General features: G+C 44.7%; 1 protein-coding gene across 2 annotated transcripts in view; it reads right to left on the bottom strand.

Annotated features, from left to right (window-relative positions):
• DIP2C (DIP2 acetate--CoA ligase C (putative)) overlaps positions 1–27282 on the bottom strand; it is a 366491-nt gene that overhangs the window by 183596 nt on the left and 155613 nt on the right. Inside the window, exon 2 of one of the 2 annotated variants that reach the window (XM_007445661.1) lies at positions 2641–2712. In XM_007445661.1, coding sequence (XP_007445723.1) covers positions 2641–2712 — 72 coding nt within the window. Of the gene's footprint in view, positions 1–874; positions 981–2640; positions 2713–27282 lie in introns of those variants that run through there. The other variant, XM_007445662.1, reaches the window with a different exon arrangement.

Raw genomic sequence — 27282 nt, 5'->3', positions numbered from 1 at the left:
TCCCCACACAGACAGGCATCACGCCCATCAGCAGGCTGGCATGGAGAGGAGGGCAGAGCCACAGCGGAGAGACCCGGCTGGGTTCCCTCCTCTAAGATCCTGGAGGACAACTGTGACATAACAACTTAGTGTCTGTACCTGATTCTCAAACAATGCCTTTTATTGGAGGTAAAACCCTGACGCTTATAAATGCTTATTCCTTATTGTACTAAAAGGTGCACTGAACTCATCTTTTTGGGCTTCTTATATTCAAAATATTGCTCACTAAAATAATTTTGACCTCTGAATAGGATCACGACCTCTAAGAATACACTCTATGATTAACTGGTTCAATTTTTCAATTTCAAAACTCCATAACTGCCCTCTGGAGATAGGAATACCATGGAGCTACAGACCTTACTCCCTGAAGCAGATCTCAGAGGCCAGGATTCATTAGAGTTCATCCTTCACCCAGGTCTCTGGCTATGAGACAAAGTTTAGCGGAATATCAACAATTTTAGGAAGAACTGTATGATCTGTCATGCATTCTTCTTTTTAAAGTGTTTTGTAAGTGGTGCTCCAAATGCAAAAATATGGTTGTAAAAACCGAGTATTATATTTTAATAGAAAACACTCAAAAACTGGGCCCTGAGTCAGCAGGATGATCATGACAAGCTCTTTGCCCAAGGAGCACTGTGGCCTCGATAAGTCGCACAAGTTCAAATGGAGAACAGGGGCTCAGAAAGAGGACCCCCTATGTTCCCCCAAGGCTGAGCCCTCACTTCTGTTTAGAAAGGCATTAGGTGGACAGTCCACTGCAAACGTGCCCTGCCGTGGGGTGGGTGTGTGTGTGTGTGTGTGTCTCTCTCTCTCTCTCTCAGTTAAGTGCGCTCACCGAAACGAAAGTAAAACAGTGGCCGGTTTCCTGCGGTGCTGGCCGCCCGCTCTCTGACCGCGGCGTCTCGGATGTCACACACCCCGATGTTGCCAGCCTGCAGCATTCTTCTCGGGGCTCCTTCACTGTGCTGCAGTCTACACCGGACCACGGCAGCTCCATTCGCTGCTGTAACAAGTTGAAAAAAAACTAATTAATTCAAACTTTAGTTTTTTTTAAATTTGTTACAGCACCGAGCAGAGCGGCCGACCCCATGCAGAACAGCATAAAGAACATCAAAGGGACCACGCCACACAGGGCCACCCTCAGCGCTCAGCAACACGGGTCAGCCACGTTCCTGGCACTGTCGCAGCTCCAGAGCCATCTTCTGGGAAGGTGCAGAACTGCTTCTGTTTCACTTTTGTTTCGTAAGGCACGGACAATAAAATCTAGCAACCCAAAGGGCCTACAGTCTCCCCACCAGCCTTCCTCCAAGACCAGGAGGGGCCACGTGCAGACAGGAATTCATCACAACAGCTCTGCTGGAGCACGAGAGGAGGAAAGCGGGGAGACCACATCTAGTCGTCTGCCCACGTGTGCTCTGAAGTCTCTCACACATGGGGTCAGCTAGACAACACACCTATTTTCCATCCACTCAGACAGCGCAGAGCTTCTTCCCTTTACAGACTAGACAGCAGGAAAACCCAGGCCGTCAGCTAAGGCAGGCCTGTGCAGCCGGTCCATCTTTATGTTAACTCTCTTAAGTACGGAGAAAAGAAAGAAATCACACACAACCAAACAAAGCTAAAAAAGCAGCAGAAACTCAACACACAAGTTAAGTGTCCTGGAATGTGAGCCACAGGTGGGGACACTCCTTCTGCGCCCATAGCACTGGAGGCTGTGTCACAGCCCGGAGAGCCGGTGGGCCTGTGCTGGGCCTGCACATGCAGACTTGAACCTCTTCTAGCAGAAGCGGCTCAGCAGAGCTTCACATCTGTTCCAACAGTGAACAATGGAGAGTCCATTTCCAGTGGACAGTGTTGCTGTCCTTCCTCCTGGAGGACTTGTGTTAGCTTTAAGCCTTTCCTGATGCCCAGAAAATTCTCAAGGTTGCCCTCGGGCTGAACTGAGCTTACATCAGAACGGAGTGTTACAACTGCAGCCCAGTATCATCTTCCTTTCCCTGAAATGTACAGAACCCAGCTCGAGGGCAGAAATTCTACACACTTGCACACGTGAAAATGCTGGAATTAAACAGAATTTGTACTTGGGGAAGAATCCATTACGTTGACAATCACGTTTCAGAAAACAACCAACCTTTATGATTTTATAATACCAGGCAGGATGTTACATCATTTTCTAAATTTCTAGATTGGCCCTCCACCCCCAACCAATGACGTCAATGAAAACCTTGGATTAATTTAAACCATTATCAATAAATTTAACTCACTAAGACAAAAGTCATGTTTAAACCATAAATGCTCTCACATTTTTTATGATTATAGCCATTTTAAAGTAATCAAACATACTACTGCAGCTCTATGAATAAAGTACCTAAACTTATTAAACTTATTAGGCACATTTATAGAAAAGTCGTATGTATCTTCTAAATTCACAAAATATCCTGCAATCACACAAAGGAGTAGGATGTGCCTAGTGCCACCTCAATGGCGTGATCTGCATGCAGACTGGGGACTGAGGGAGGACTTGTGCTCAGCTGTTCTCTCGCATGTTGCAGTTAACTCTTAAAATGGGATGCTTTATGCTACTCATCAAGGTTTACATACTCGGAGGCTGGGGCAGGTAGGCGCCAATCAATTTCGATCTCTTCTTTTCATATCCTTTTTGTGTGATGTCACCTGTAAGAGAAGGAAAGGGAAGTTCAGAATGCTTTCACAAGTAGAGCTGAACACTCAACTGTGAAGACACAGTCACATCTGTGTGTGTCTTCTATTTCCTTATAATTTAAGAAGAAAGCACTCCGTATCATTCACCTTGACATTTCCGCTGCTCACAAATAAATACTCATTTAAGTTATATAAAATCCTTCACTACGCGCAGACATGCTTGTCCCTGGCCCCTTCTCACAAGGTTTTGGCTCTGATGGGGTCCCGAATTAGATTCTTGCAATCTTATTCACATCTGTGGGGCAGGAAACCTCCCCGATCTACACGGCTCTCATTAACTCAATCAACAACGGATTCTGCAGGTGTCTACCCCAGTGAGAGCTGGCCAAAACCACCACTGATTAGCATCTTCCTCCATTAATGAGACTTTTTTCTTATCAGGTGTGTCGGTCCCAAGGACTATACTTACTGCTAGTGTATTTTTGAAAATGTCTAAGACGAAATAAAAGAGTAGATAAAACAAAGCAAGAGAACATAGGACCTATGGAATCCAAAATATATGAGAAAGAAGCTTATCAATAAAACAGGAAGTAAATTGCTGATGCCAGAGATTCAAGAGCCATTGCTAGGCTGGCATTTTCCCCAAGTGCCAAGTACCTGGGACAAATAACCTTTATGACGTGCAACAGCCTTGCCCAATTACAAGCTCGAATGTACCCAAAATGCTGACTTGTGCCCTTGAATTTTTCTGAAACTGTTAAATTTTTTCCTAATATTCTGACCAAGCCATCATTCCTAGAAGAGCTAGACACTAAAGTTTTAATAAAAATACAGCAAACAAATGAAAAGTTATAATGAGTCACACACAAGTTGCTAAGTCCGCTTTTCCTGGTGGTGGCGCTCGCTACATTTGATCAAACCAGAGGGCACCCTGACCCAACCAGCTCACAGCTCACTGCAGTCTTGTCCAGCCCACAAAACACATGATTAGTTTATGCACATGGAGCTGTAAACAACACAAATATATGAAAACACATCCCGCTATTGACTATTGAGCGTTTTTGGTGCTAAAACAAACTGACCGCTCTTTGAAGACAATAAAACTACGAGAAAGCTATTTTTTGTGCTAATTGTGCTGCTGCTCAGCATTTTATAAACTCAAAACCAGTTTGCTCCCTGAGGGGATGCCTAGAGGAAAACAGAAGCACGAGACAGGGAAAGGAGCACGTGCGTGAGGGTGTGTTGGTGGGAAAAGCACATACTGGCCTGTTGGGAGGCCACCTGAGCACAGGGTAGACACCTACTGTTTACCGGGTGTTTCCCTCTGGTGCTCTCCCTTTCCCAGCCAACCCCACAGCTGCTCTGCACAGTCCTGCCATCAAATCCTAGCCTGATGAACCAGCCCCTTCCAGCTTGTTCGTCACCCAAAGCTCAGCTTAAGTTTTGAGGAGATCAAGATGGCAGAGCAGGAAGATGTGGAGCTCACCTCCCCCCATGAACAAATCTAAACTACATCTACGTGTGGAACAATTCTCACCGAAAACTAACTGGAGACTGGCAGAAAGACTCCTGTACAACTGGGGCTATAAGGAAGAGCCACATGGAATAGGGTAGGAAGAGAAGTGATCAGGTCAGGAGCTGTGCCCCACGGAGGGGACTCAGAGGAAGAGGGAGCTCACAGGAGCAGAGATCTGCCCTGGGGAGCGAGCGGTTCGGCCACAGATCAGGCTCCCTGGTCCTGGGGTCTGACACAGTGAAGATGAGTGCCCTTGGCTGGTTGGAGGGTCCATGGACTAACAGGAGGGCTGTGGGAAGCCTGGGCTCCACGGTGAGGAGTGTGCACGCCAGCTTGCTCCCATGCAGGGTGGAGTGAGGGCTGCTCCAGCAGCTGCTGGTTTCCCATAGCCTCAGCCAAGCGACCGCTCCAGTCCCGCTTACTTCATGATGGGGAGAGGGCCCAGCTGTAAGACTCAGAGCAGCTCAGACCCAAAGCAGCGACTGAGTGGGGTGGCGGCAACCACTAGCAGCGCTTACACAGGTGGTGAGTCAGAAGCAGCCCTGACCTCTGTCAGCAGCCAAACCCCCCAACCCCGCTGACAGCCCACACAGGCACCTCTTGCTTCAGCACTGCTGGGGCGAGGGGACTGGTGCGGGGAGCGTGGAAAATATACACTTAAAGGGAATGGAGCCGGCTTGGACCTGACCCTCAGGGCTTCTGCTCCAGCAACTTGGGACCCGGCCCGGCCCTGATAGGGTGTTGACGCTATCGAGCAGAGGGGAAGCCCAGCTCACACCTGGCTACAGCCCTCACCCCTCCCTCTTCAGCCCCTTCTCCTAAAAGTTGAGAGCTGCTAGCACACCCTGGGGTAAGACATAACTTGTGCTCACAACAGATAATGAAGCAAAAATAAACAATTTACCAGATAAAGAATTCAAAGCATTATTAATAAGGATGCTAACTAAACTTGGGAAAGGAATAGATGAACATGGTGAGAATTTTAGTAAGAAACTAGAAAATATTTTTTTTAAAAAAGAACCAGTCAGAATTGAAGAACACAATAAGTGAAATGAAAAACACACTAGAAGGAAAAGCAGATTAGGTGATAGTGAAGAACACATAAGTGATCTGGAAGATAGAATAATGGAAATCACACAAGAAGAACAGTAAAAAGAAAAGCAAATTTAAAAATGAGAACAGTTTAAACGATCTCTGGGACAACATCAAGCACACTAACAACCACATTATGAGGTTCCAGAAGAAGAGACAGAGAAGAGGGTAAAAATGTATTTGATGAAGTTATGGCTGAAAACTTTACAAACCTAAAGAAGGAAACAGACATCCAGGTACAGGAAGCAGAGAGTCCCATCCCAAACAAGATGAACTCAGAGAGACCCACACCAAGGCATATCATAATTAAAATGGCAAAAGTTACAGATAGAGGATTCCAATGGCAGCAAGAGAGAAACAAAGAGTCTCATTCAAGGGAACCCCCATAAGGCTATCAGCTGATTTTTCAGCAGAAATATTGCAGGCTAGAAGGGAATGGCGTGATACATTTAAAGTGCTGAAAACCTGCAACCTAGGATACTCTCCCCAGCAAGGTTACCATTCAGAATTGAAGAAGAGATAAAGAACTTCTCAGACAAGCAAAAACTAAAAGACTTCATCAATACTGAACCTACCCTAAAAGGAATGTTAAAGGATCTTCTCTAAGTGGAAAAGAAAAGGCTACAACAAGAAGAATCTATACGAAAAGAAAAATCCCACTAGTAAAGGCAGACATATAGTAAAGGCTGAGGATCAACCATTTAAGCTAGTAGAAAGATTAAAAGACAAAGTTCAGCTCAAGTTGTAAAAATTTCTCAGATGAACATTTAAGTATGGGGGGGGGGTCCCCTCCCTTGAAGCCAACCTCAAAGGACACTCACTATTCACTCTCATTTTAAATGTGGTCTTACTTTGGAAAGCTCCAGTTGTTAAGATCCTGGCCTAAAGGAACACAGGCGCTTTCCGCGTGAAGCCACAGCTCCTCTTTAAAGGGGAGATGTTAATGTCGGCCTCACAGGGGCGTCCACTCAGGTTCCTGACCCCACAGACTCAGCAAGGCTGGGCGGGAGGCAGAGTCAGTACCTCCACACAGGTGTTCTATTTCAGCTCCACTACTAAATCATGCCACTAAGTCATATCGGAGAACCTCCAGATATGACTCAGAAATCCCAGGCTGCTATCATCTTTCGAAACCTAGAAGACGGAAAGGGAGACACTATTTATTGAATAACTTCCACACCCCACGAATTTTATCTAAATCACAGGTTGGAAAACTACAAATCCAGCCTGTGGGCTGTTTTTGGAAATAAAGTTTTACCAGCACACAGCCATACTCCCTGGTAAGCACCACAACACACAGCGTGCAGACTGCATAGCCAGAAGTATTAACTACACGGCCCTGTCCTATGCGTCCTAAATAATCTCTTTTAATCCTTATAACAACTGATTTTACAGGTAAGAAATCGAGGTGCAAATAATGGTTATATTTCTCGCCCAGGCCCCCATATCTAAGAAGAAAACCACCTCTGTCCAAGTCCAAAACTTTTCCCATGAAAGCCACACCCAGAGTCCCCACTCGAGCCTCCACTCTGTGACCACTGGTCAACATTCTTGCCACCTGATGTCCTGCCCAGCTCTCCGCTTGATCCGGACACCCTCCTCAGGGACAACCTCTCACCCCACTGCCCGTTTCCATGCCCCCAGCCCCTGCCCTGTCTCAGTGACATCCCAGCCTTGCGCTCTGGCCACACAGACTTCTGCACAAGTCTCATGAGGCCTCAGAGGGCTGCTTACAGTTTGTTTTTGTAACATATACGAGTGGCTTATCTTCAAAGCCAGGCTGTGACACCTTCACGGGTCAGTGTCCTACAGAACCGAGTATGACCCCTCTGTTTTACAGACCAGGACTATGTATTGATGGAGTTAATCACAAATGAGCAGCAGACACCAACATACAGAATGACTTCAAATAAGTGACTGGACAGATGCTGCATTCATAATCAGCGAAAATGCCTGGTGATTGTTTAACTGTTTAGTGGCCACATGTGGGGAAAGGACAGAGGGAAATCGATGATTATTCCATTATTAAAGTGTATGAAACACCAGCATGGCTCATGTGTTACGTAAAGGATCCAGCGTCTGCGGCAGGAGCAGGTTCCTCAGGCGTCCCAAGCATGAGGGCTAAAATGTCCTCGCTGCGTTTCCTTCTCCATGCAGAAAGTCCAGTTATTTTTAACTCTGGAGCTACTTTAGCATCTGGTAGACTGAGGTCCAATAGACTATGTCAAACTCGCTGCAAATTTATATAAGTAGGGCGATCTTGTGTTCTGAAGCAACCAATGAGGATAATATAGTAAGACAGATAGAGAGGTAGATGAATGGAGATAGAAAGAATAAACTGAAAGGATAGATGACTGATAGAAGGAAGAAAGATGGATGAAAGATGGGTAGGACAGACAGAAGCTGGCTAGCTTTACACACAACTCCATCCACCCAGAGCCCCTCCTTGGTTTCTGTCTGAGGTTGACCTACAATCAGTGCCATGGTATCACCATGGAAACACAGTGTTTCTCTTCACTTTACATCCATTCAGGCTAAAGCTGGATGCTTTATAAAGCATCCAACTTTGGCTGCTCCTCCCCTCTGCTCCTCACTTTGGATCTATAATGAGCACACAGTCTTCAGGATGAAACTCTGTAAACTCAATGCAGAAAGGCTATGAGAGAGAGGAACCCTACTCCACATCACATTTCTAAGCAAAACTTTATTAAAACCTATCAGTCTATAAAGACTATTCCATGGTTTACAGCAGGTTAATTAGTATTCTTGCAACCTGTAAGCTAAAAGAACACTATCAAGAAAACATGTAGATCACTTCACCCATGCTGCGTCTACATTTTGCTCCTTGAAAAGGAGCAAACAGTTGCTGATGTTAAAGGACATGGACCACAGGATCCCTTGCTTGAGAATTTCCCATACAAAATTCCAAAGAGTGTATTTTCCATGCTTTGATATTCAAGACACCTATCTAACTCTCCTTTCATTTTAGGAATAAGAATGTATGACAGAAAAGTAAACACATAAATCGTTTGTAACTTCAGTGAAGAGAAAATAAAAGTGATTTTTTGAGACACTTTCTACTTTACCAAAAATGTTATTTATATTATTATTCTTGGACAAAGAAGTTCCATAAGACCAAGAATTGCAACAGTAGAAATTAAAGTTCTCATGTGTTCTGTAACAAAGGAAAGAGAGATTTACAGCCAAGTCATAAATTTGAACTGAAAATGCAAGTCAAGTAAAGCCCCCAATGTACGGTTGAATCTCACTAAGACAGAGACCATTCTCCCCGCCCCACCCCGCCCCGCCCCCACCCTGGGAAGAATTCTCTTTCTTACTTATATTGTAGTCCAGATTTTCCAGGCAAACCCTGAGTCTTAGAAAAGTGAAGGAAAAACCAGCCTAGAAAATGCAAGAAGGGAGGTGATATTGCAGCTCCTCTCTTTTTCCATCCTGGCCTCATTCTGGCAAACTTGGACCCCACAGCAATTTGCAGAGCCCTGTGGGTGTCGGGTCAGAATAGGACAACCCGTAGAGCCAGGAATACCCCCAAGAGGGGAGTATGTGCCCCAGAGCCACCTCCACAGCTGGGTAAGTGCCGAGTAAACAGACCAGCCTAACAGGGATGGTTTCCATTCTTGGTGTCAGGAGTTTATTATTTAATGCTGGAACGAATGCTTTATATAACAAAGCAATCATTTCCATGTTTGGAATTTTATGGCTGTCAGGAACCTTCAGAACTCCTCTCTCCTAAGCCACTGGCTTTATAAGGCTTAGGGAGCACCCTTGACGGCTTTTCCCCTCCTACCCAGCTGCTGGAGGCACATTTGTCATCTCTGTGGGAAGCTTTTCTTTTCTGCAGAGAGACTGTGCTGTCCCGGCAAGAACCCACCTGTCCAGGGGAGTAGAAGCAGGCAGACCGGGAACCTCTCCTCGCCCTGAACACAAACCATACATCAGCTAACTTCTCTGGTCTCATCTTTCTCAGTGATAAAATATTGGTAATAACACCTATCACCTTCCACCGTAGTTGAAAAGATCAAATACACAGAACGTGAAACGTCTCAGAAAGCATGAAATAGGGAAGAAAACATAGTTTAAAAACCCAACAAGTACTCATGTGGCACCTATCACACGTGCAAACTTGTGAAGGACACTACCAGGCTCCCAGGCGCTGCACCTGCTCCAAGTTGGGCGGGAAGAATTCCATGCTGGGCGAGCCAGCCAGCAGTACATGCGAAGAGCAGGATGGCTCCAGGGGAGTGAGGCCGAAGGCAGCAGATGACAGAGGTATCAGAAATCCTGAGGAAACTTGAAATCCCAACCTCTTAGGCATCCACGCGCTTCTCTTTTATCCCCGCCACAGTAACCGGACCTGGGGTGCCATCAGCTCTCCCTGTGTCGACCACACAGCGGCTCGCAGCTCTGGATCTCAGTCCCCAGCGCCCGCCCGCTCCGCACCCACTGACCTACCACTAGGAGGGTGGTGAGACAGCGGGGCCTCGTCTTTGGAGCCTGGCGAAGGCTGCTCCGGGACTGTGCGCAAACCCATCAGCAGCACCTTCACGTCCGTCCAGAGCCTGGCCCACATCTCGAGATGTCACAACACTTCCCAGTTATTGTGTTTTCCTTTGTTACTATCTTACTACTGGATTTATCACTCTTTCATTTTTCTCAGGTTTATGCCATATTTCCAATGTAAAATTTAGAAATTTGAGTTCTATAAGGATATTTTAAGTAAGGTAATCAGGATAAATATAAACCCTTCTCTAGGATTATAACATCACCAACGCTTATTCAAATGCTCAGGATGATGGAAAACAATTCTCAACATGATTGGGATTTGTACGTTTATGGGAATAACCATAAAGTTCCTCAAAACATTTAGTTAATGGCATGACCAGAAAGAAAAAAATATATTTTAAATATGCACTATGTTGAAATCTTAACTCTAGCCAGTAAGGTCCGGATGTTACCATTTAACTTTGACACTTGTCAGAGTGAGGAAGGGTGAGTGCAGGTCCACAAACACAGGGGCACCCCCAGCTCCAGCATCTTTTCATCCTCTTACAGAGTCTTCCACAGAACAGAAGTTTTCATCTTGATGAAGTCCAGTTTATCCATTTTTCATTTTAGGGACTGTGCGTGTATTTATTTATTTAAATAAATTCATTTTATTTATTTAATTTTTGGCTGCATTGGGTCTTCGTTTCTGTGTGAGGGCTTTCTCTAGTTGCGGCGAGCGGGGGCCACTCTTCATCGCGGTGCGTGGGCCTCTCACTGTCGCGGCCTCTCTTGTTGCGCAGCACAGGCTCCAGACGCACAGGCTCAGTAGCCGCGGCATGTGGGATCTTCCCAGACCAGGGCTCGAAGCTGTGTCCCCTGCATTAGCAGGCAGATTCTCAACTACTGTGCCACCAGGGAAGCCCGGGGACTGTGCTTTTAGTGTCAATCTAAGAACTCTTTGCCTCATCCTCAGATTTGAAGACCTCTCTATTTTGCTAGATGTTTTGTAGTTTTACATCTTACACTGAGATCTATGATCCTTAAGTTAATTTTTGTATAAGGTGTGGGATTCAGGTCTAGATTTTTTTTTTGGCCTATGGATGTCCAATTCCTCCAACATGATTCATGGAACAGGGCATCCCTCCACCATTGAATTGGTTTTGCTCCTTGGTCAAAAATTAATTGGGCATTTTGTGTAGGTCTGAGTTCCCCACCCCATTCCACTGCACTGTGGGTCTAACCCACACTCTTGACAACTGTGGCTACACAGGAAGCCTTAGCACGGGGAAGAATGATTTCTCCTACTTTATTCTCGTCAAAGCTGTTTCGGCTATTCAAGGGCTTTTCCCTTTCCACATAAATTTTAGGAAAAGTTTGTTATGTCTACCACAAAGCTGAGAACTTGATAGGAGTTCTCTTAAATCTACAGATCAATTTAGGAAGAACTGACATCTTTACACATTGCATCATCTGATCCATGAACAAGGTATTTAACTCTGATTTCTTTCACCAGCATTTTGTGATTTTCATCATCCTGATCCTTTGATAACGCACATTTCCATATGGAACCTCTATCCTTAGGTTCCCAAAGAAAACAGTCCAACTCCAGGTCAATTCTAGAGTGTATGTGCCTGGCTCATCCCCTTTTGACGATTTCGGACAACATCCTCTGAGCCATCAGCCAGGATGAACGAAGAAGGGAGGGCCCAGCCCTGACCACACGTGACCTGACAGTAAGAAAAACCACAGCACAAGCAGCCATAACCCTGTGCGTGGAGAAGGCACAGACCTGGATTCGGGAAGTGGGGACTGGCTCCCAGGGGGTCACTTACCCGGCTGTAAGTCGGCTAGGAGCGCAACCTCCCCAGCCCTCAGTTTTCCCATCTGTACAACGAGGAGCCAGACTCGGATCTACAAAGCCTCAAGAGCCCTGCAGTGAAAGCAGGGGTGCAGAGCAGACCCAGAGGGCTTCCCTCTTAGAGGTGAGACTACGGAGAGGCAGAGAGATGTAAGGGAGAACAGGAATGCGCACGCGAGAAGGGACAGAGGGGAGCAGGGGTTTGGTTCTGTGGAGACTGGGCAAAGCGCAACATGACAAGCAGCTGCAGCGTGTGCGAGAGAAAACGTGCAAGAACCCAGAAGTTCAACGTGAAATACAGCAAGGGATTCACCACAGGATCCTAAGACAAGAAAACAGGGCTTATGGAAATCAGGTAATTTTAATTAAGCCTAAAAACACAGTTTAGGAGCGAAGCATGGTTTAAAATTTCTCTTTGAATGTGAAGCGGTAGGTTGGTAACTAGGGCATCCAGCCCACACTGAAGGGTGCTCGTGCTCTCCCGACATTTGGGGAGGGGCTGCTGTTCTCACCCAGCATCCCAGGCAGACCCTCAACCCAGAGCACCAAGTCCTCCACTTACTCAGAAGCCCACTCTTCTCCTTGTGCCCACGCGTGGGGTCTCACCGCCCCCACTGGGAGCCCCGCAGTCCCAGGATGCCACGTCACACCAGGTGAGCGCATCACAGGTAAACAAGGTCTAGGTTCTGTGCACTAGCTTCCTGGCTTCAGGCAACCACGTTCCCCTTTCACACTGTAAACTCCTCATCAGTAAGAACATCCTCCATCCCATCATCACTGGATAGGGCACAAAGCAAATACATCCACCACTTGGAGCCTCAAGCCGTGAGGACCACCCCGCTGGAGATTCCATGTGTAGGGGGCAGAGGAAGGGCTCCTCTCAAAAATCAGACAGCTCTTTTGTTTAGAGGCAGAACCAAGGCAAAAACTGTGTTTTTGAGCAGGAACAAGGCCCTTTTAACACAAGATTTACAGAGCATTTATGTAAAGTACATGTCACAGGAACTTGCATGGACCAAACGCAGGAAAACATCAACCCATCGCATCAGCTGGATGAACCCCAATGAGCCCCTTCTCTTGTGAGGAAATATTTAAGTACACACACACTCATATTTTCTCCAAAGTTAAATTTAAAAAACCATTTCTGGCACAATGAGCTTAAGTGCTTAAGTGGAAGTAAATGGGAAAAAAAAAAAAAACAGAAAAGCCCAACCCTGTGATTCCTTCCCCATCCCCCCAAACTGTTAATAGATTTTTGAATACTGGTCCGTGTGGGAAGACTTCTGTTTTTTCAAGTAAATGAATCACTGAAGAAAAATATAAAAGATGCTAAAGTGTACCTTGCAGATTTAAAAAAAATTACCGGGCAAGGAGAAAGTACACACACTTTATCGCCTCCAGCAGTTTCTGGTTGTTCCACCGTAGCAGCTACTTTTCTTTTTACCAACTTCAGAATGAATCCTCACCGATGGTTAAGGAGGAAGGGAAGAACCTGCATCTCTACTTGTAACACCCGTTTGGTGCTGCAATTAGCTGACGACTCTGTCTTCTGCCAAAAGCTTATCCTCTACAAACTTACACGTGATCCAGTAAAGATCAATCCCACGATGTACATCAGTTACATAGCTCTAGACAAACCTGATTTGTGGAAGCCAGATGCTCAGCATTCATCTAAAGAGCACAATGATAAGACAGACGCTTCACTGTGACAGTCCCCCAGGACATGGGCTACAGAATACAGGGAACATGGAGGGAGGCAGAAATGAAATTTCTTGAGGCAACTATCATACATTGGGAGGTGGAATCTCCAAACGTAAGTGCCACAAAATTAGTTATTTTGGAATAGGCTGGGATAGGGAAGATATCTGTGAAGAGTTTTAAAAACACTTCAATTTTTGCAACATTCCGCTATGCAGTTGACCTATTTCCTAGCAATCTTCTCTGTGGCGACAACAATCTTGTCCCCATTACTCTTCTGGCCTGTGATCACTTCTTGCTTCACTAAGGGCAAAGAAAGGAATAAGACATCTATAAAGTGTTGAGTCCAAGAAAGCATTCTTGGTCTGAACATAAGATAACCAACTGAAGGAAAGTGCTTGGAGCATTTCCCCTGAACCTCGCTGGCTGTGCGCAGGCGACTCTGGGGGAACACGATGTCTCTGACAGCCAGCCACCTGGGCTACACAAGCCTCGCGTGCTTCTCTCTCCCAGTCCCAGCCAACTCTCACTCCACCAGGACTCAGGATGGGGCCAGGCTCAACATCTGCCGCAGATGAGCAGTACAGACACTGTCATCCTTGCTTCTCCTGGCCCCCAGGCAGCTTTCTTTAGTGGGCTTGTTAGGAATGCACTTTCTGTCCATCAGTGACTGTTTGACTTACGTTTTATTTACCTGAAATTCAATTTCTACCCATTTCTTCTCAGCTAAATAAAATTCTTCAAGGAGGAAATCTGCTCACCTTCCCCTTTACTTCCCTTGACTATTTAATCTTCCATCAGCATACACAGCACCTCAGTGCCAACTCACACTCTACCCAAGATACAGCTGAAGCCCAAAAAAACTTCCACTGTGCCACTGAGTTAAGGAATCTATGAGAATATGTTGAATCCTACTGGCTAATAATTAATAAAAAATTTCAAAACTCTGTAAATGCTTACGTATAAGTTTCTCTGTACTGTATGATTTATTTGCAAACTGACATTTCTTACCAACATTACTCTAGTTTACAAAGAACTGTTGACCGTATGAAGAATGACTTCCTGTTTTCGTGGAAGGAACCAATTCTGAAAAACTTAGTCTAGATAATTTTCTCCCCTAAGCAGGCAGACCCTCCTCAACATTCCTGATTACTCTGAATGGACTGAGAATAGCTTGTTCAGTGGAAACGACACCACCTGATCCCCTCGATGGCAAGACTGGTGGATGTGCACCTGCAGACTGGTTGCCAGCACTGGCCCCAGGAACCAAGGCAGCCACATCTGTCATCTGTGTCCCTTTTTGAACTGCTGGGCTTTTCCAAAGGACACCGGGACTTCTAGTCGTCATTCATCAAACTGTTCATGTTACCCTACAGAATCGACACACTAATCCCTGGAACTTCATAATGACACAAGTGCTAGCTTAGGGACCCAAGACCACCATGGTTGGAGGAGGGTAGATGGACCCCAACTCTAAGCTGGTCAGCTCCTGCTCAGAAAGGTTCCTGGGCCACCTCAGAGAGTAAGTTTAGACCCAGAAAATAAAACTGGCGACCCCCTCAGCAAGCCCAGACCACGTATAAACGTTTACAGGGATTTGGGCCAGGTCAGGTCCTCTGCGCAAAGCCACACACTAGGAGCACCCTGGTAGACGTACTCACTTACCTCAAAAACCACCCCTGCCCCAGGTCAGCCAGCGGTCAGGGTCAGAGGTAGGCTCACACTCTGCTCCCTGCAGCTGTTCTGCCTTTCCCACCAGCAGGGCCCCGAGCAGCTTCAGGAAGCCCAAGATGCTGATCAGGAGACCGCCTGTCACAGGCACGGTGATGTAAGCCTAGTTTTCCTCTTTGAAATGAGGGGCCACCACAGCCCTCTGTTTCTTCTCTCAGACGGGATAGAAGACAGTATCAAAGGGGCACTCTGACCTGGAAATCCAGGATCTGAAGAGCACACTGCTACTGTCCAAGACTGAATCACCTCTGAAATGGCTACAAAATACAGCTTTCACTTGGCCCTTATTAAATAAGCTTCATACTCATTCCTACTCAAAATTCCCAAACACCATGGAAGTGACCCTGACTTTTATTTTCCCATTCATTCATCCAAGAGATCCTACTATGTGCCAGAAACAGACACAACCCCTATCACTAAACAACTGCTGAATGAAAGATTAAATAACAGTTACATTCTCACTTTTAAACCATGTTTAACGATGTACATAAAGTGGTGCCTAAATTAATGAGTCCAGTAACTTTCTTAAACAAATTGCCCCATCTGGGCAAGTAGTGGGAATAAAATGGAGACAAAGATTTTATTAGAAAGATAAAAATCACTGAATATTATCTCCCTCTTATAGTTTTGTAAGATGCAGAATATTCTAGGATTTTTATATCATTTTATCTTCAAATTATACATATATAAATATATATAACATATATAAATATTATATTATTATATGTATAAATATATATATTTAAATATTTATACATATAAACTTAAAAATACTGCTTTCTAAAATAATGGCTCTGTCCTGAAAAGGCCTGCAGTTAAAGGATTTGGGGGGGTGGGGGGCAGGAAGGCAAAAAACATACTAGAAGACGTGTAGTAGGCTAGTTATTTTTAGTAAGTTTGTATAATGGTTACTTCTTTTTGTGAGACGAATGAGCTACAGGAATTCCCCCAGCAAACACTCTGAGGCTTCCTGTGCACAAAATCACTTTCAAGGTCAAAATTACCCTGAACTACTGGGAATAAAACATCTGGATAATCTTGGCATATAATGTGCGTGATAAAGTTCTGATGAGTCCACTACCTAATATTAAATAATAATAACCATGACAGTACAAACTTCTAACTTATGGAAACATTATGCTTTCTAAACATTTTGCCCAACTTTGATCACGTGGCAATTATTAATAATACATCTATTCAAAAGGTAAATAATGAAGCATAATGTATACAATCCTCTACCCACTGATGTGTCATTAGAAGTGGAAGGCGCTGTAAACAAAGATCTCTGCTTTAGTTTTGGAACCCACAATCTCTGCTGGATTTGCGAGTACATGTGTATTTAGAGGTAATCTTTACAAAGTATGCATATTCCAAAATATGCTCCATACAATCACAGGATAAGAAAAAAAAACCCTCTTCCATTTGAAATAAGAAAAAATAATGAGGAATCAAAGTTTAAATCAATATGCAAAGACAATGTGAAAATGTGCTCATGTTGCAAACTAGCTTGGATAGCAAAGCAATTCAGACAAGCCAAGGACCAGGGTAGAAAAGCACAGGTGAAAATGAAATGACACTTAACTGAGTGTGCAAGCCCAGTGGTTAAGGATGTACAACAGTGTTCGCTCATCTGCAGTAACTCTTCTATGCCTACACTGTTTGGAGTCCTTGGCACTTAAACTCAAATTTCCACCCACTTTGAGACTGTTGTCTGTCCTGCCTACCTGGTAAGGAGCAGGGACATTCCTGACCATTATTCCTGGGCTTCCCATAGGCCCTGCAGTCAGGGTACAGTCAGCCACTTAACACATCCACTGAAGTGTTGGACACATCAGGGTAACCCAGTGACTGCTTTTTTACCCCAGTGCTTTCTCACCAACTGCCCTTAATGGGTCCTTTTACATTTTCTGTTCGTAAATTTTTACCTTCCTAAGGCATGTGGTATTGAAAATTTTAAAATGCAGCCCACAAATATATGTGGTTTTGGTTTGTTTCTGTTTTTGTTTTTGTCCTAGAGGCATATTATTAAGGTAAACCAAATTCACAAAGATTATAAGGGTTTCCTGAAAACTGACTTCTAATTTTGAGGGAAAAAATGGCTCTCTACTATTAATACTGATATAGAAGAGTGCTGATGCCTTCTTTGTTTATGGAAAGGGAGAAAAACACTGAATATTTATACATACATGAGCACACATATCTGCAGTTGTATCCAAACAACTTAAGATATGTGTTCTTACAAATGTAGGTCAAAACTAGTAAACAAAGTGTATGTCAAAAGCACGTGACTTTTAAGAGTCCTACACTTTCTAAATACATGGATCCAATATTGGGCATTTTCCTTTAGGGGCACTATACCTAATTTAACATTCCTTTTTTTTTGCGGTACGCGGGCCTCTCACTGTTGTGGCCTCTCCCGTTGTGGAGCACAGGCTCTGGACGTGCAGGCTCAGCGGCCATGGCTCACGGGCCCAGCCGCTCCACGGCATGCGGGATCTTCCCGGACTGGGGCACGAACCCGTGTCCCCTGCGATGGCAGGCGGACTCTCAACCACTGCACCACCAGGGAAGCCCTAACATTCCACTTTTAGTCACTGGTTTTAGAATCTGTGATTAGTTTCAGGCAAAAGAAATATATTTAACTTATACTACTGAATTAATGACTTCTAGAAAAAAAGCCACCGAATTAATAATGGCTTCTAGGAAAAAGTGGTTAAACTTTGCAAGCTAAATTTGCTGGACTTCACATAAACTAAAAGGTTTGTTTTTTAAAGTTATTTCTGTTGTGCGTTTGTGTCCCTTGAGAATGGAAATCGCCACTTAATTTTACTCAAAAGCAACAGACACCTGTGCAGGGTTTGAACCAAAGGTTACTCTTCAGTGTGGCCCGTAATCCTCACCCTTCACTGTGCCTGACACATCTTCCAAGTGGAAGTCATTAACTATAACCAAGAGGGAATGAGCAGAAAGATGACACCATCCCCAGTGTTCAGCATTCATGCAAGTATTTACACTAGTAAAATATTCACCGCAGGAAAACAAACAAAACCCACCCACGTTCACTCATGGTGGCTGGCAGATTCGTTTTCATGACAGTTTTAAGTATGTCATTAAGTAAAAGGATCTAACTGGAACCTTCAAGAAAAACAAACTTTTATGCAAAGAGACAGGCATTTGCAAACACTAATGGTGAAGACAGGACTTCACACCCCGGCTACCCATTGTGGAGGCTACAGGATGCAGAAGATCCCTGCTCATACAGTTGAGTGTTTGAAAAGCTTCCAAGCTCAACGATGTAAAGACTCTGATGCGAGCTGAACTTAAACCATGAATTTCCAATCAGAAAACAGGAAAATGAACCAGCTCCCAGTGACACCTCCTCTTGTCTGCATATGGGCAGGAACAGCATGAATGTCAGCCACATCAGAGTGAGAAAAGGTCCCGCTTATCTCACTGGCTCTGAGGAATGTCTATTCGATCCCAGCATGGACACCTGCTCACACTGACGAACTACACCGTTTCCTTACGCTTTATTCTACTCAGACATTCCAACCAGGAGGGAGTGTCCCCTTCACCACTGCTGCGCATGAAATCTGAGTTTCCACTGACGTGCTCGGAGTGCTTAAGCAGTAGACCTGCAGCTCAGTTCAGGAAGCCGAGCTGGTCAAGTGTTTCCCACTTGCTGGCACCCAACGGTCATGAGAGCATCAGCCCTGTTCTCAGCATCTTTCCATCTCTGTCCACTGAATTTTCACAGCCTGCCTCCAGGGCAGCTGTTGCCAAGAGAGTTCTCAAGCTGGGAGGGCTGAGCTCAGACCACCCGGAGCAGCTATCCTGGTCCTTCCAGACCATGGCTTCTTCCAGGGATAGGCCCCAGGGATTAGCTCAGAGGTGTCTGCTTCCCCCTCATTCTTAAGGGTCCCAGACTCCAACCCTCATGGGCACTGCTGCTGCTTTCTCGCTAGCATTTTCTTTCCTTGTCTTCATTGCTCCCAACCACGCACATTCCAGGCCCTGGAGGCCCAGTGGCTCCCACTCCAGCAGCCTGTGTGTGGTCAGGACTCCCACATATCAAATGCCAACGCTCACGTATATTATCATCTATTCCCCTGGATCTGATAATCAGGAGTCTGAGTATTGGAATTAGGAGACTATGTTTGCTTAGTATTGTGGAAGTGAAAGATAAGATTCTAAGCGCCTACAACGACCTCATTTCTGTACCTAAGCAAACACAGTGGTGGCAAAAGACAAAAGGGGTTTTTAAATGTCTTCTTTCTATACAAAATGAATGCAATTTAATTTCTTCATGTCCACATTTTCAACATTTCTCACCTGGCAAGCATGCAAATACTAATTTCCAAAGAAATAAGCTGTTCTATAATTTTAACATTTAGCATTATCACTATTAAGCAAGAATTACCCCCAAAGAGACAAGATAATCTTGTTCTCACATTCACAAATTGATGGTTACATAGTTCAATAACAATTTAATGGAAAGGAAACATTTCATTTTAGGTTTCTGATCTAAAAAAAAATGAATAGAATTCTGGCAAAGAGATGAACATTAATTACGTAACTATGCAAAATGCCTCAGGAAAAGTTAACAAATAATGTAATACAATTAGTTATTTAAAATGTTATAAATGTAGCTGAGTTTTAATAGTAATTTGTCCATAGTTAAAAGTGTCACAAAAACCTTTTAAAATTTTGATACTGAAAGAATAACTCTTCCAGCTTGCATTTTGTATCCATTCATGGTTAACACTTCGAGTAATTTTTAGCTGATATTTTTAACATATGCATAGTTATTACTCAGTTGAAGTATATCCCTTTCTACTCCAAGACTGATTTTCATACTTATGCTGATTTTTAGTAAGTGAAGGCAGCGTTAAAAGATGTCAGGATATCTAAAAATAAGAATTTAGCCCTCAAAAAAAGCTGTAAGCACCCCTGCAGGGATCGCACAGCAATCGTGTCTCATCTGATTTCAGTATATACATAAAGGTTCACTCTCTTCTTTACACACGATGGTAAACATTCACCATCAACACAAGAAGCTCCTGGATCTGCTAATGGTGGACTAAGACAAAACTAATGGCCCCACAGTAGGGTTCAGCTGTAAAAGCTATGACATTAAGAACGTGTTTATGCTCAAAACTAGTTCCTTTGATTTGGGTTGGGGGGATACATTGTAGGGAATCCCTCACCCAGTGGAATAGCTTGTACTCATAAGGTCCACAGGAAACTGGGTGTTTATCCTAAATGCTGGTGGAGCTTCCTACCCACCCCACGCCCTACTTCCCACTGTTATGGAGTAACAGTGTGAGAAGGTACGTGAGGGTGACGGTGAGAGGGGGGCGTTCCCCAGCCCCACTGGTGATGTCAGGATTCGACCACAAACATAGGAGGGGTTAGAGAAAGTCTTCCAAGTTTAATAACCTTCCTACAGACCTTCTTTCTTTGTTGTTGTGGGGGTTTTTTTTGTTTTTGTTTTTGTTTTTTTGCGGTACACGGGCCTCTCACTGTTGTGGCCTCTCCCGCTGTGGAGCATAGGCTCCGGACGCACAGGCTCAGCGGCCATGGCTCACGGGCCCAGCTGCTCCGCGGCATGTGGGATCCTCCCGGACTGGGGCACGAACCCATGTCCCCTGCAACAGCAGGTGGACTCTCAACCACTGCACCACCAGGGAAGCCCCAGACCCTCTTTCTTTGGAAATCAGTGAATACACATTATTTTGCCCATTTTAGTGACAACCACACAAGGAGGAATTTTTAAACATCGGACTATTTCCTGTGTGTGAAAGTGCCAGCTGAATCACTCAGTAGCTGTCCCTTGTCCCTACTTAGAATTGGCACACATTACTAACCATGCTTCGGCTCAAAGTCCTCCCTCTTCAAGGAGCACAGAGTATCGGGTGGCGAGCAGGCTGTCACCCTCACCCCACATCTGTAGATTGGGAAAAGCCAACCCAAGAAATAGGACGCAAATTCTTGGTCACTCTGCTTGTCACATCCTGCCAGATACATCAGCACACCCTGGCTTTCCAGTTCAACAGCAACACAAGCTTATCGATGTACCTGTTCTTTAAAAATCAAATTCAGATTGGAAGTTAATATGAATGATACTATACTAACTCAGTATCTCAAGATAAGAGAAACAGAAGCAGCAGAAGCGATAGACACACCAGAGAAGGGCAGTTCCTCCAAGAGGCGGCAACTATGGCTTTAGGGGTTTTCTTGGCAACTTATACAGAAAAAGGAAGCCTGGGCCACTGACTACTTGCTGTCGATGGGAGGTACATCCACTGGTGCATGGAAACCACCTTTCCTGGAATGACCCCCAGCAGCGCGCACCATGCGTCCTTGAGTAAGCAGGTGTACATGTCGTCACCCTATGCATAATACAGAACCACACTTAACCCCCACATTTCAGAAGTCTGAGGATGACATGGAGTCAGCCTAGACTCACACAGGACCCCCTGAGGGTACTGCAGGGTGATGTGGCATCAAGCCTTTCCTGACAAGCTTGCTTTGCAGGTGATCTGCACTGAGCCCAGAATCCTTCATCTGTCCCGCTCTGCCTGGTGCCCACGCAGGGACACAAGGCTCAACAGGGACCCAACTCCCAGGTCCAAGGCCATCACCAACCTGAAAGAGCTGTCTAGACTCTTTCCAGAGATGGCTGTTGGATATAACAACTCACCCGCGCCAGAGCTTTTTCCTCACCTTGTGGGTTTTAAGAAAGGAATGCAGAAATTCAGGTCTGGTGGGACGAACACCTGTGGATGCCTGACTCCATGGAAACATTCTAATGCTGGACTCCACTGCCCCACCCAGTCCACGCGGCCTCCACGCTGCAGCTTGGCACTAAAGCCCCTTCCCCCCCCCATCCCTACGGCTCTTTATTCCACGCACAAGTCCCCACCTTGCCAAGCCCATTCTCTTTCCCTGAAACACCTCCCCCTCCCTCTCTGAGTACTCACTGTATTCATCAAATCTAATCCAAGTAAAATTGCATTACCTACCACCAAGGTAAAAATACGCTAATTAAACTAGGCTGCTCCCTTGATTGTAAAGTGCATCCCCATTTCAGAGACGGTAAATGAAAAACAAACAAAAAGAAGAGGGGTTGAGAGGAGTCACAGGATCTGTGGATTTTTTCTCCCCTGAAGCTTCCTCCCACCACATGAACCTGTCCACACTTGTCACACCTGGTCTGAGAGCTCCCTGAGGACAGGGCACTGGCACCTGCTCTCACCACAGTGCCCAAGGACTTGCACAATATGAGTTTCTTGTTGGTGATGATGACAAAAGGAATTCCTCATTATACTCAGATCATGAGAGGAAAAACACAAGCAGACAAACTGTGAATGACTTCTAATGAATTTTTGAAAGATTAGACTGGCCGCCGTTCATCATTTTCCATCAGAGTTGGAACAAAATCAATACTCCAAGCAAACATGTCAGTAGCAGAGAGATGGCCCCTTTCTTTTACAAACACGCCTATGTTACACTGAATTTACCTCAAGGCACCCCTATTTGTGCTGCTATAAAATGTCACTTGTTGATACCAGCAGCAAGCCAGAGGGTCAGGCAACACTTAGGTGCCATCTAAGAGTCAGAGGAAATGTGGGAGCCTCTTCAGTGCAATTCTACTGGAAAGAAATATATTATGTCAGTGAAATCCTACACCTATTCTTCCACTTCCACGTGAAGTTCACACTTCAAACAACACAGAGACTGCCAGAGCTTCACTGAGCATGGCTGGTCGGGTGGGTGGGGTTTGAGGGAATTTTACCGATAAAGGAAACATTAATATCCACCTTCCCCTCTAACTTAGAAGCACCGAATGCAGAATCAGCCTCCCCCTCAGAACTATGTGTGGTCTTATAATGGGCTGCAGCACTGGGACAGGGTCGGGGCCCTAACTGAATAGGAAACGATGGTTCTCCCATCAGCTCCAGCTCCGAGTACCCAAGAACGCTGCCCAGCTGAGTCGTGGAGAAGTGACTAAGGAACTAACACTGTTCTATCCAGGCAGCACTTCCCCTTCGACACTAAAGCCAGTGCAGACTCATAGCAGCACGGCCCTCTGCTCCTAGACGAGCGTGCGGGTCTGCAGCACTGATTTCATGGCACTTCCTCTGTCCACAAGAGGCTCTGTCCCCTCGAGAACTGAGTTTGGTGGAAAACTAAACCTAAACGTCCAGTAAGTTGGGAATGTAGCAATGGGGCAACTGTCACTGCCTCATGGGACAGGGGAGGCAGGAGAGGCCCCCAGAGTTGGTGTGAAGAAAGTTCCTGCACGGTGGAATAACAGGTCTCTTCCCCTCGGACAACAATCCCAGCAGCCCATTCCTCATCTCCTCTGACTCTCTAAGTAAACAGTTTTACTGTTAAGGAGGAAGTGAGAAGGATTGTTTTACATTAACCCACTCCAATCATGTCTAAAAGACCACTTCCCTATTTAACCCACTTCAACAGTATGGGAATTCCTATGTCAGATCTGCAAGCCTGGGGTCTGCATATGGAACTAGCATGAACTTTTCAAGCTGCCCATCCAGTACCCACTTCCATCTGTTTGCTGACAACAGGCCAATTTTTCTTTGATATCCATCCTCCCCCTGCAGCCCCTGCCATGGTGGTTGGCTCAGGTAGCCCAGACCTGAGCTAACCAGCGCCTGACGTTCTCCTGGCCATAGGGTCTGGGCCGGTCCTCAGGCTGGCACTCAGCCTCCCCACCGCTGCCCCTGGGTTCTGAGGGGACCCACAGAGGATGATGTTCCAGGACTGCTACTGTGCGGTGGCCACAGGGAGCACACTGTGGATAAGGCCGTGCATGGGAGGCCAACTGGAGCAAGAGCCCAGGCTGGACTGAAGCCAATAAATAGGCAAAGCATAAGCCTGTCCCACTTCTGAACTTTCCAGGCTCACAAACCCACTCACTCAGTCACCGATTCGTCCAGTGGGGCCTCCATTCCTGCGGGAAGACGTGACAGACAGATAAGCTGCTCTGACCACATTCCCACCACAGGTCCCAGAGGAGGTGCCATTTAGGCAGGACAGTGGCACAGCCTCTCTCAGGGCCCAATCCGTCACCTTCATCATCAAAACTGGGCTGAAATCTAACCCTCCCACCAACATGACTCTGAGTTGAGTACAGGGAGGACAGACACGGTCTCTTACTGTCTGTAATACTCCTTCCCCGCGTGCATCCAGTTACAAATGCACCATGTGGTTAGAAGTCACGCTCCTGCTTCTGATGCTGCAGAGGGAAGGGGTCGATGCTGACACCAGGGAAACCGACATACCGATGTGCAAATGCTGAGGGTGACAAGGTACTTTAAACAGCTGCTTCTTCCACAAAAACCTTGATCTAGTCTTGGCGATAACAGAGAAAAAACATGAAGCTTAACTCAGAGAAAAACGATGCTTTTCCCCACAATACAAGCTCATGAGTAACCAAGGACATGCTCACTGCTTCCTGGTACAGTTCACTTTACTTACACCCTGAAAAATATCTGAATTAATGAATAGTACTAAAACAAAAAAGTCATGCAACAAAATTTAGAAGACTGTATCAAATTTCAGTAGATCCAAAGATTTTGAACCAAGATTGTTAATTAATAAGCTAAGATAGTGGACAGTTTTTATATAGATCAGGGAGCATCACTAACTGGGGTGATGCTGGAAATTCCACTGTGAAATTTAAAACATGGACATAATGAAAAAATTATCAGAAGTAAAAGTGAAACATCAAATGTAATTTTTAAGTAACGGTAATACAGAGCTTAAACCAGCCATAATGTGCATTATATACTTTAAAAACGTGTATGTATATGCAGAGACTTATTAGAGATTAATTTAGGATGGGGAAGAAAAAAGAAAGTCAGAAATGAATTTAAATGACTTCGGCATTACACAAAAAATGTATTTCCATATCGACAGCGGCTTTCTGAGTAAGAACGCTTACATAAAGATGCATATCCCAACTATAAACAATTTGGGTATCTATGGGAAGAGACAGTGTCTCTCTCCGGGAAATACAGAAACAGACTCACAGACATAGAGAACAGACTTGTGGTTGCTAAGGGTGAGGGGGAGAGGGATGGACTGGGAGTTTGAGGTTGGTAGATGCAAATTATTACATTTAGAATGAATAAACAACAAGGTCCTACTGTATAGCACAGGAAACTATCTTCAGCATCCTGTGATAAGCCGTAATGGAAAAGAATATAAAAAAAGAATGTGTATAACTGAGTCACTTGGCTGTACAGCAGAGACTGGCACAGCATTGGAAATCAACTATACATCAATAAAATAAATAAATAAAATTAAAAACAAAGTGTGTTGTCTGATATATGTCATTTAATCAATAAATATCCATAGGGCATAAACTGTTGGCTACATTTAGTTGTGATAACGTTTTAAGTGAAAACCTTTAAATTCAGTGAATTTAGATATCCCTCAAAATTTAATTCTTATGACACCTGTTAATTGAGAATGCTACACCTGAATATTACAAAATCAAGGAAAGTGTTTAAACCGTGGCGCTCTAAATATTTCCACACATGCACTGTGATATACTAACACATAAACGTTCGAACTTTAGCATTTTCACAAATTTCTGAGCCCAAATTCCTTGATTTTCACAACTACAGGTGAATAAACATCTACATAAGTGTAAAGTTAAAGCACTGGCTCTTTAAAACCACTGAGTCTGACTCCAGGCAGCACAAAATGAGGTTTACTTACCTACAGACAAACCTAATTAGTGTACCAGTGGTGACACTGCACTCATGAGTCCCACAATCTCACATTTAAGCAAAGATGCTGAACATGAGGATTCTTTATCGTGATTCTGCTTTCGGAGGAAGACTGTACATTAACAGTCTTTGGTTTCTGACTCTCTATGTCAAAGACAGCTCTATGAAGCAGCTGTGCTGCTTCTGGTGCCAAAGAATGGATCATTGCATTAAACTAAAGAAAAACAGGTTAAAAACATAACCCTGCAAACCCTGAGCAAAACCATCCCAGGTCTAATTCCATCTGTGCCACTCTGACTGCATTCCTGGTCACAGTGCTGGAGTCACTACCCCTAAGATGAGAAATCAGAGCAAGGTGATCTCTGCATCCTGCCAGTTCTGGAGTTAATCACTGATTCTGTGATTAACTTCTCAGTGAATTAGCTAATGTCACAGTTACGTTTTGAGTAATTTGGCTATATGTATATTAACAGGGAAATCCTGGACACACAATACCACAGGCCACTTCCCTCACACAGCCTTTACTATTATCTTTTTTTCTTTTAAATTAGCTTTATTTTTAGAGAGTTTTAGGTTCACAGGAAAATCGAGGGGAAGGGACAGAGATTCCCCATGTATCCCCTGCCCCCATACATGCACAGCCTGCCCCACCATCAACATCCTCCACTATCAAGATCCCCCACCAGATGGGATATTTGTTAGAACTGGTGAACTTACAGGGACACATCATCATCACCCAGAGTCCACAGTTGACATTAGGGTTCACTCTTGGTCTTGGACATTCTGTGCATTTAGGGTTCCTCCATGTCTCTTCATGGCCTGACAGCTCTTTTTTTTGGCTGAATAATATTCTACTGTCTGGATGGACCACAGTTTATTCACCTACTGAAGGACAAAACTTCCAAGTTTTGACAGTTATGAATAAAGCTGCTGTGAGCATCCGTGTGCAAGGTTTTTTTGTGGACATAAGTTTTCAACTCCTTTGGGTAAATACCAAGGAACGTGATTGCTGGATCACATGGTAAGAGTACGTTTAGTTTTGTAAGAAACCACCAAACTGTCTTCCAAACTGGCTGTACCATTTTGCATTCCTACCAGCAGTGACTGAGAGTTCTGGTTGCTCCACACCCTTACCAGCATTTGGTGCTGTCAGTGTTCCAGATTTTGGCCATGCTAATAGGTGTGTAATGATATCTCATTGATTTAATTTGCATTTTCCTGATGACACACGATGTGGAGCATCTTTTCATAAGCATATTTGCCATCTGTATCTTCTTTGGTGAGGTGTCTTTTCAGATCTCCTGTCCACTTTTTATTTGGATTGTTTGTTTTCTTATTGAGTTTAAAGAGTTCATTGTGTATTTTGGATAACAGTCCTTTATCAGACGTCTTTTGCAAATATTCTTCCCATCTGT

This window comes from Lipotes vexillifer, unplaced genomic scaffold (assembly GCF_000442215.2).
Source record: "Lipotes vexillifer unplaced genomic scaffold, Lipotes_vexillifer_v1.1 scaffold646, whole genome shotgun sequence".
Lineage (NCBI taxonomy): Eukaryota > Metazoa > Chordata > Mammalia > Artiodactyla > Lipotidae > Lipotes > Lipotes vexillifer.
This window is presented reverse-complemented; position numbering and strand designations above follow the sequence as displayed.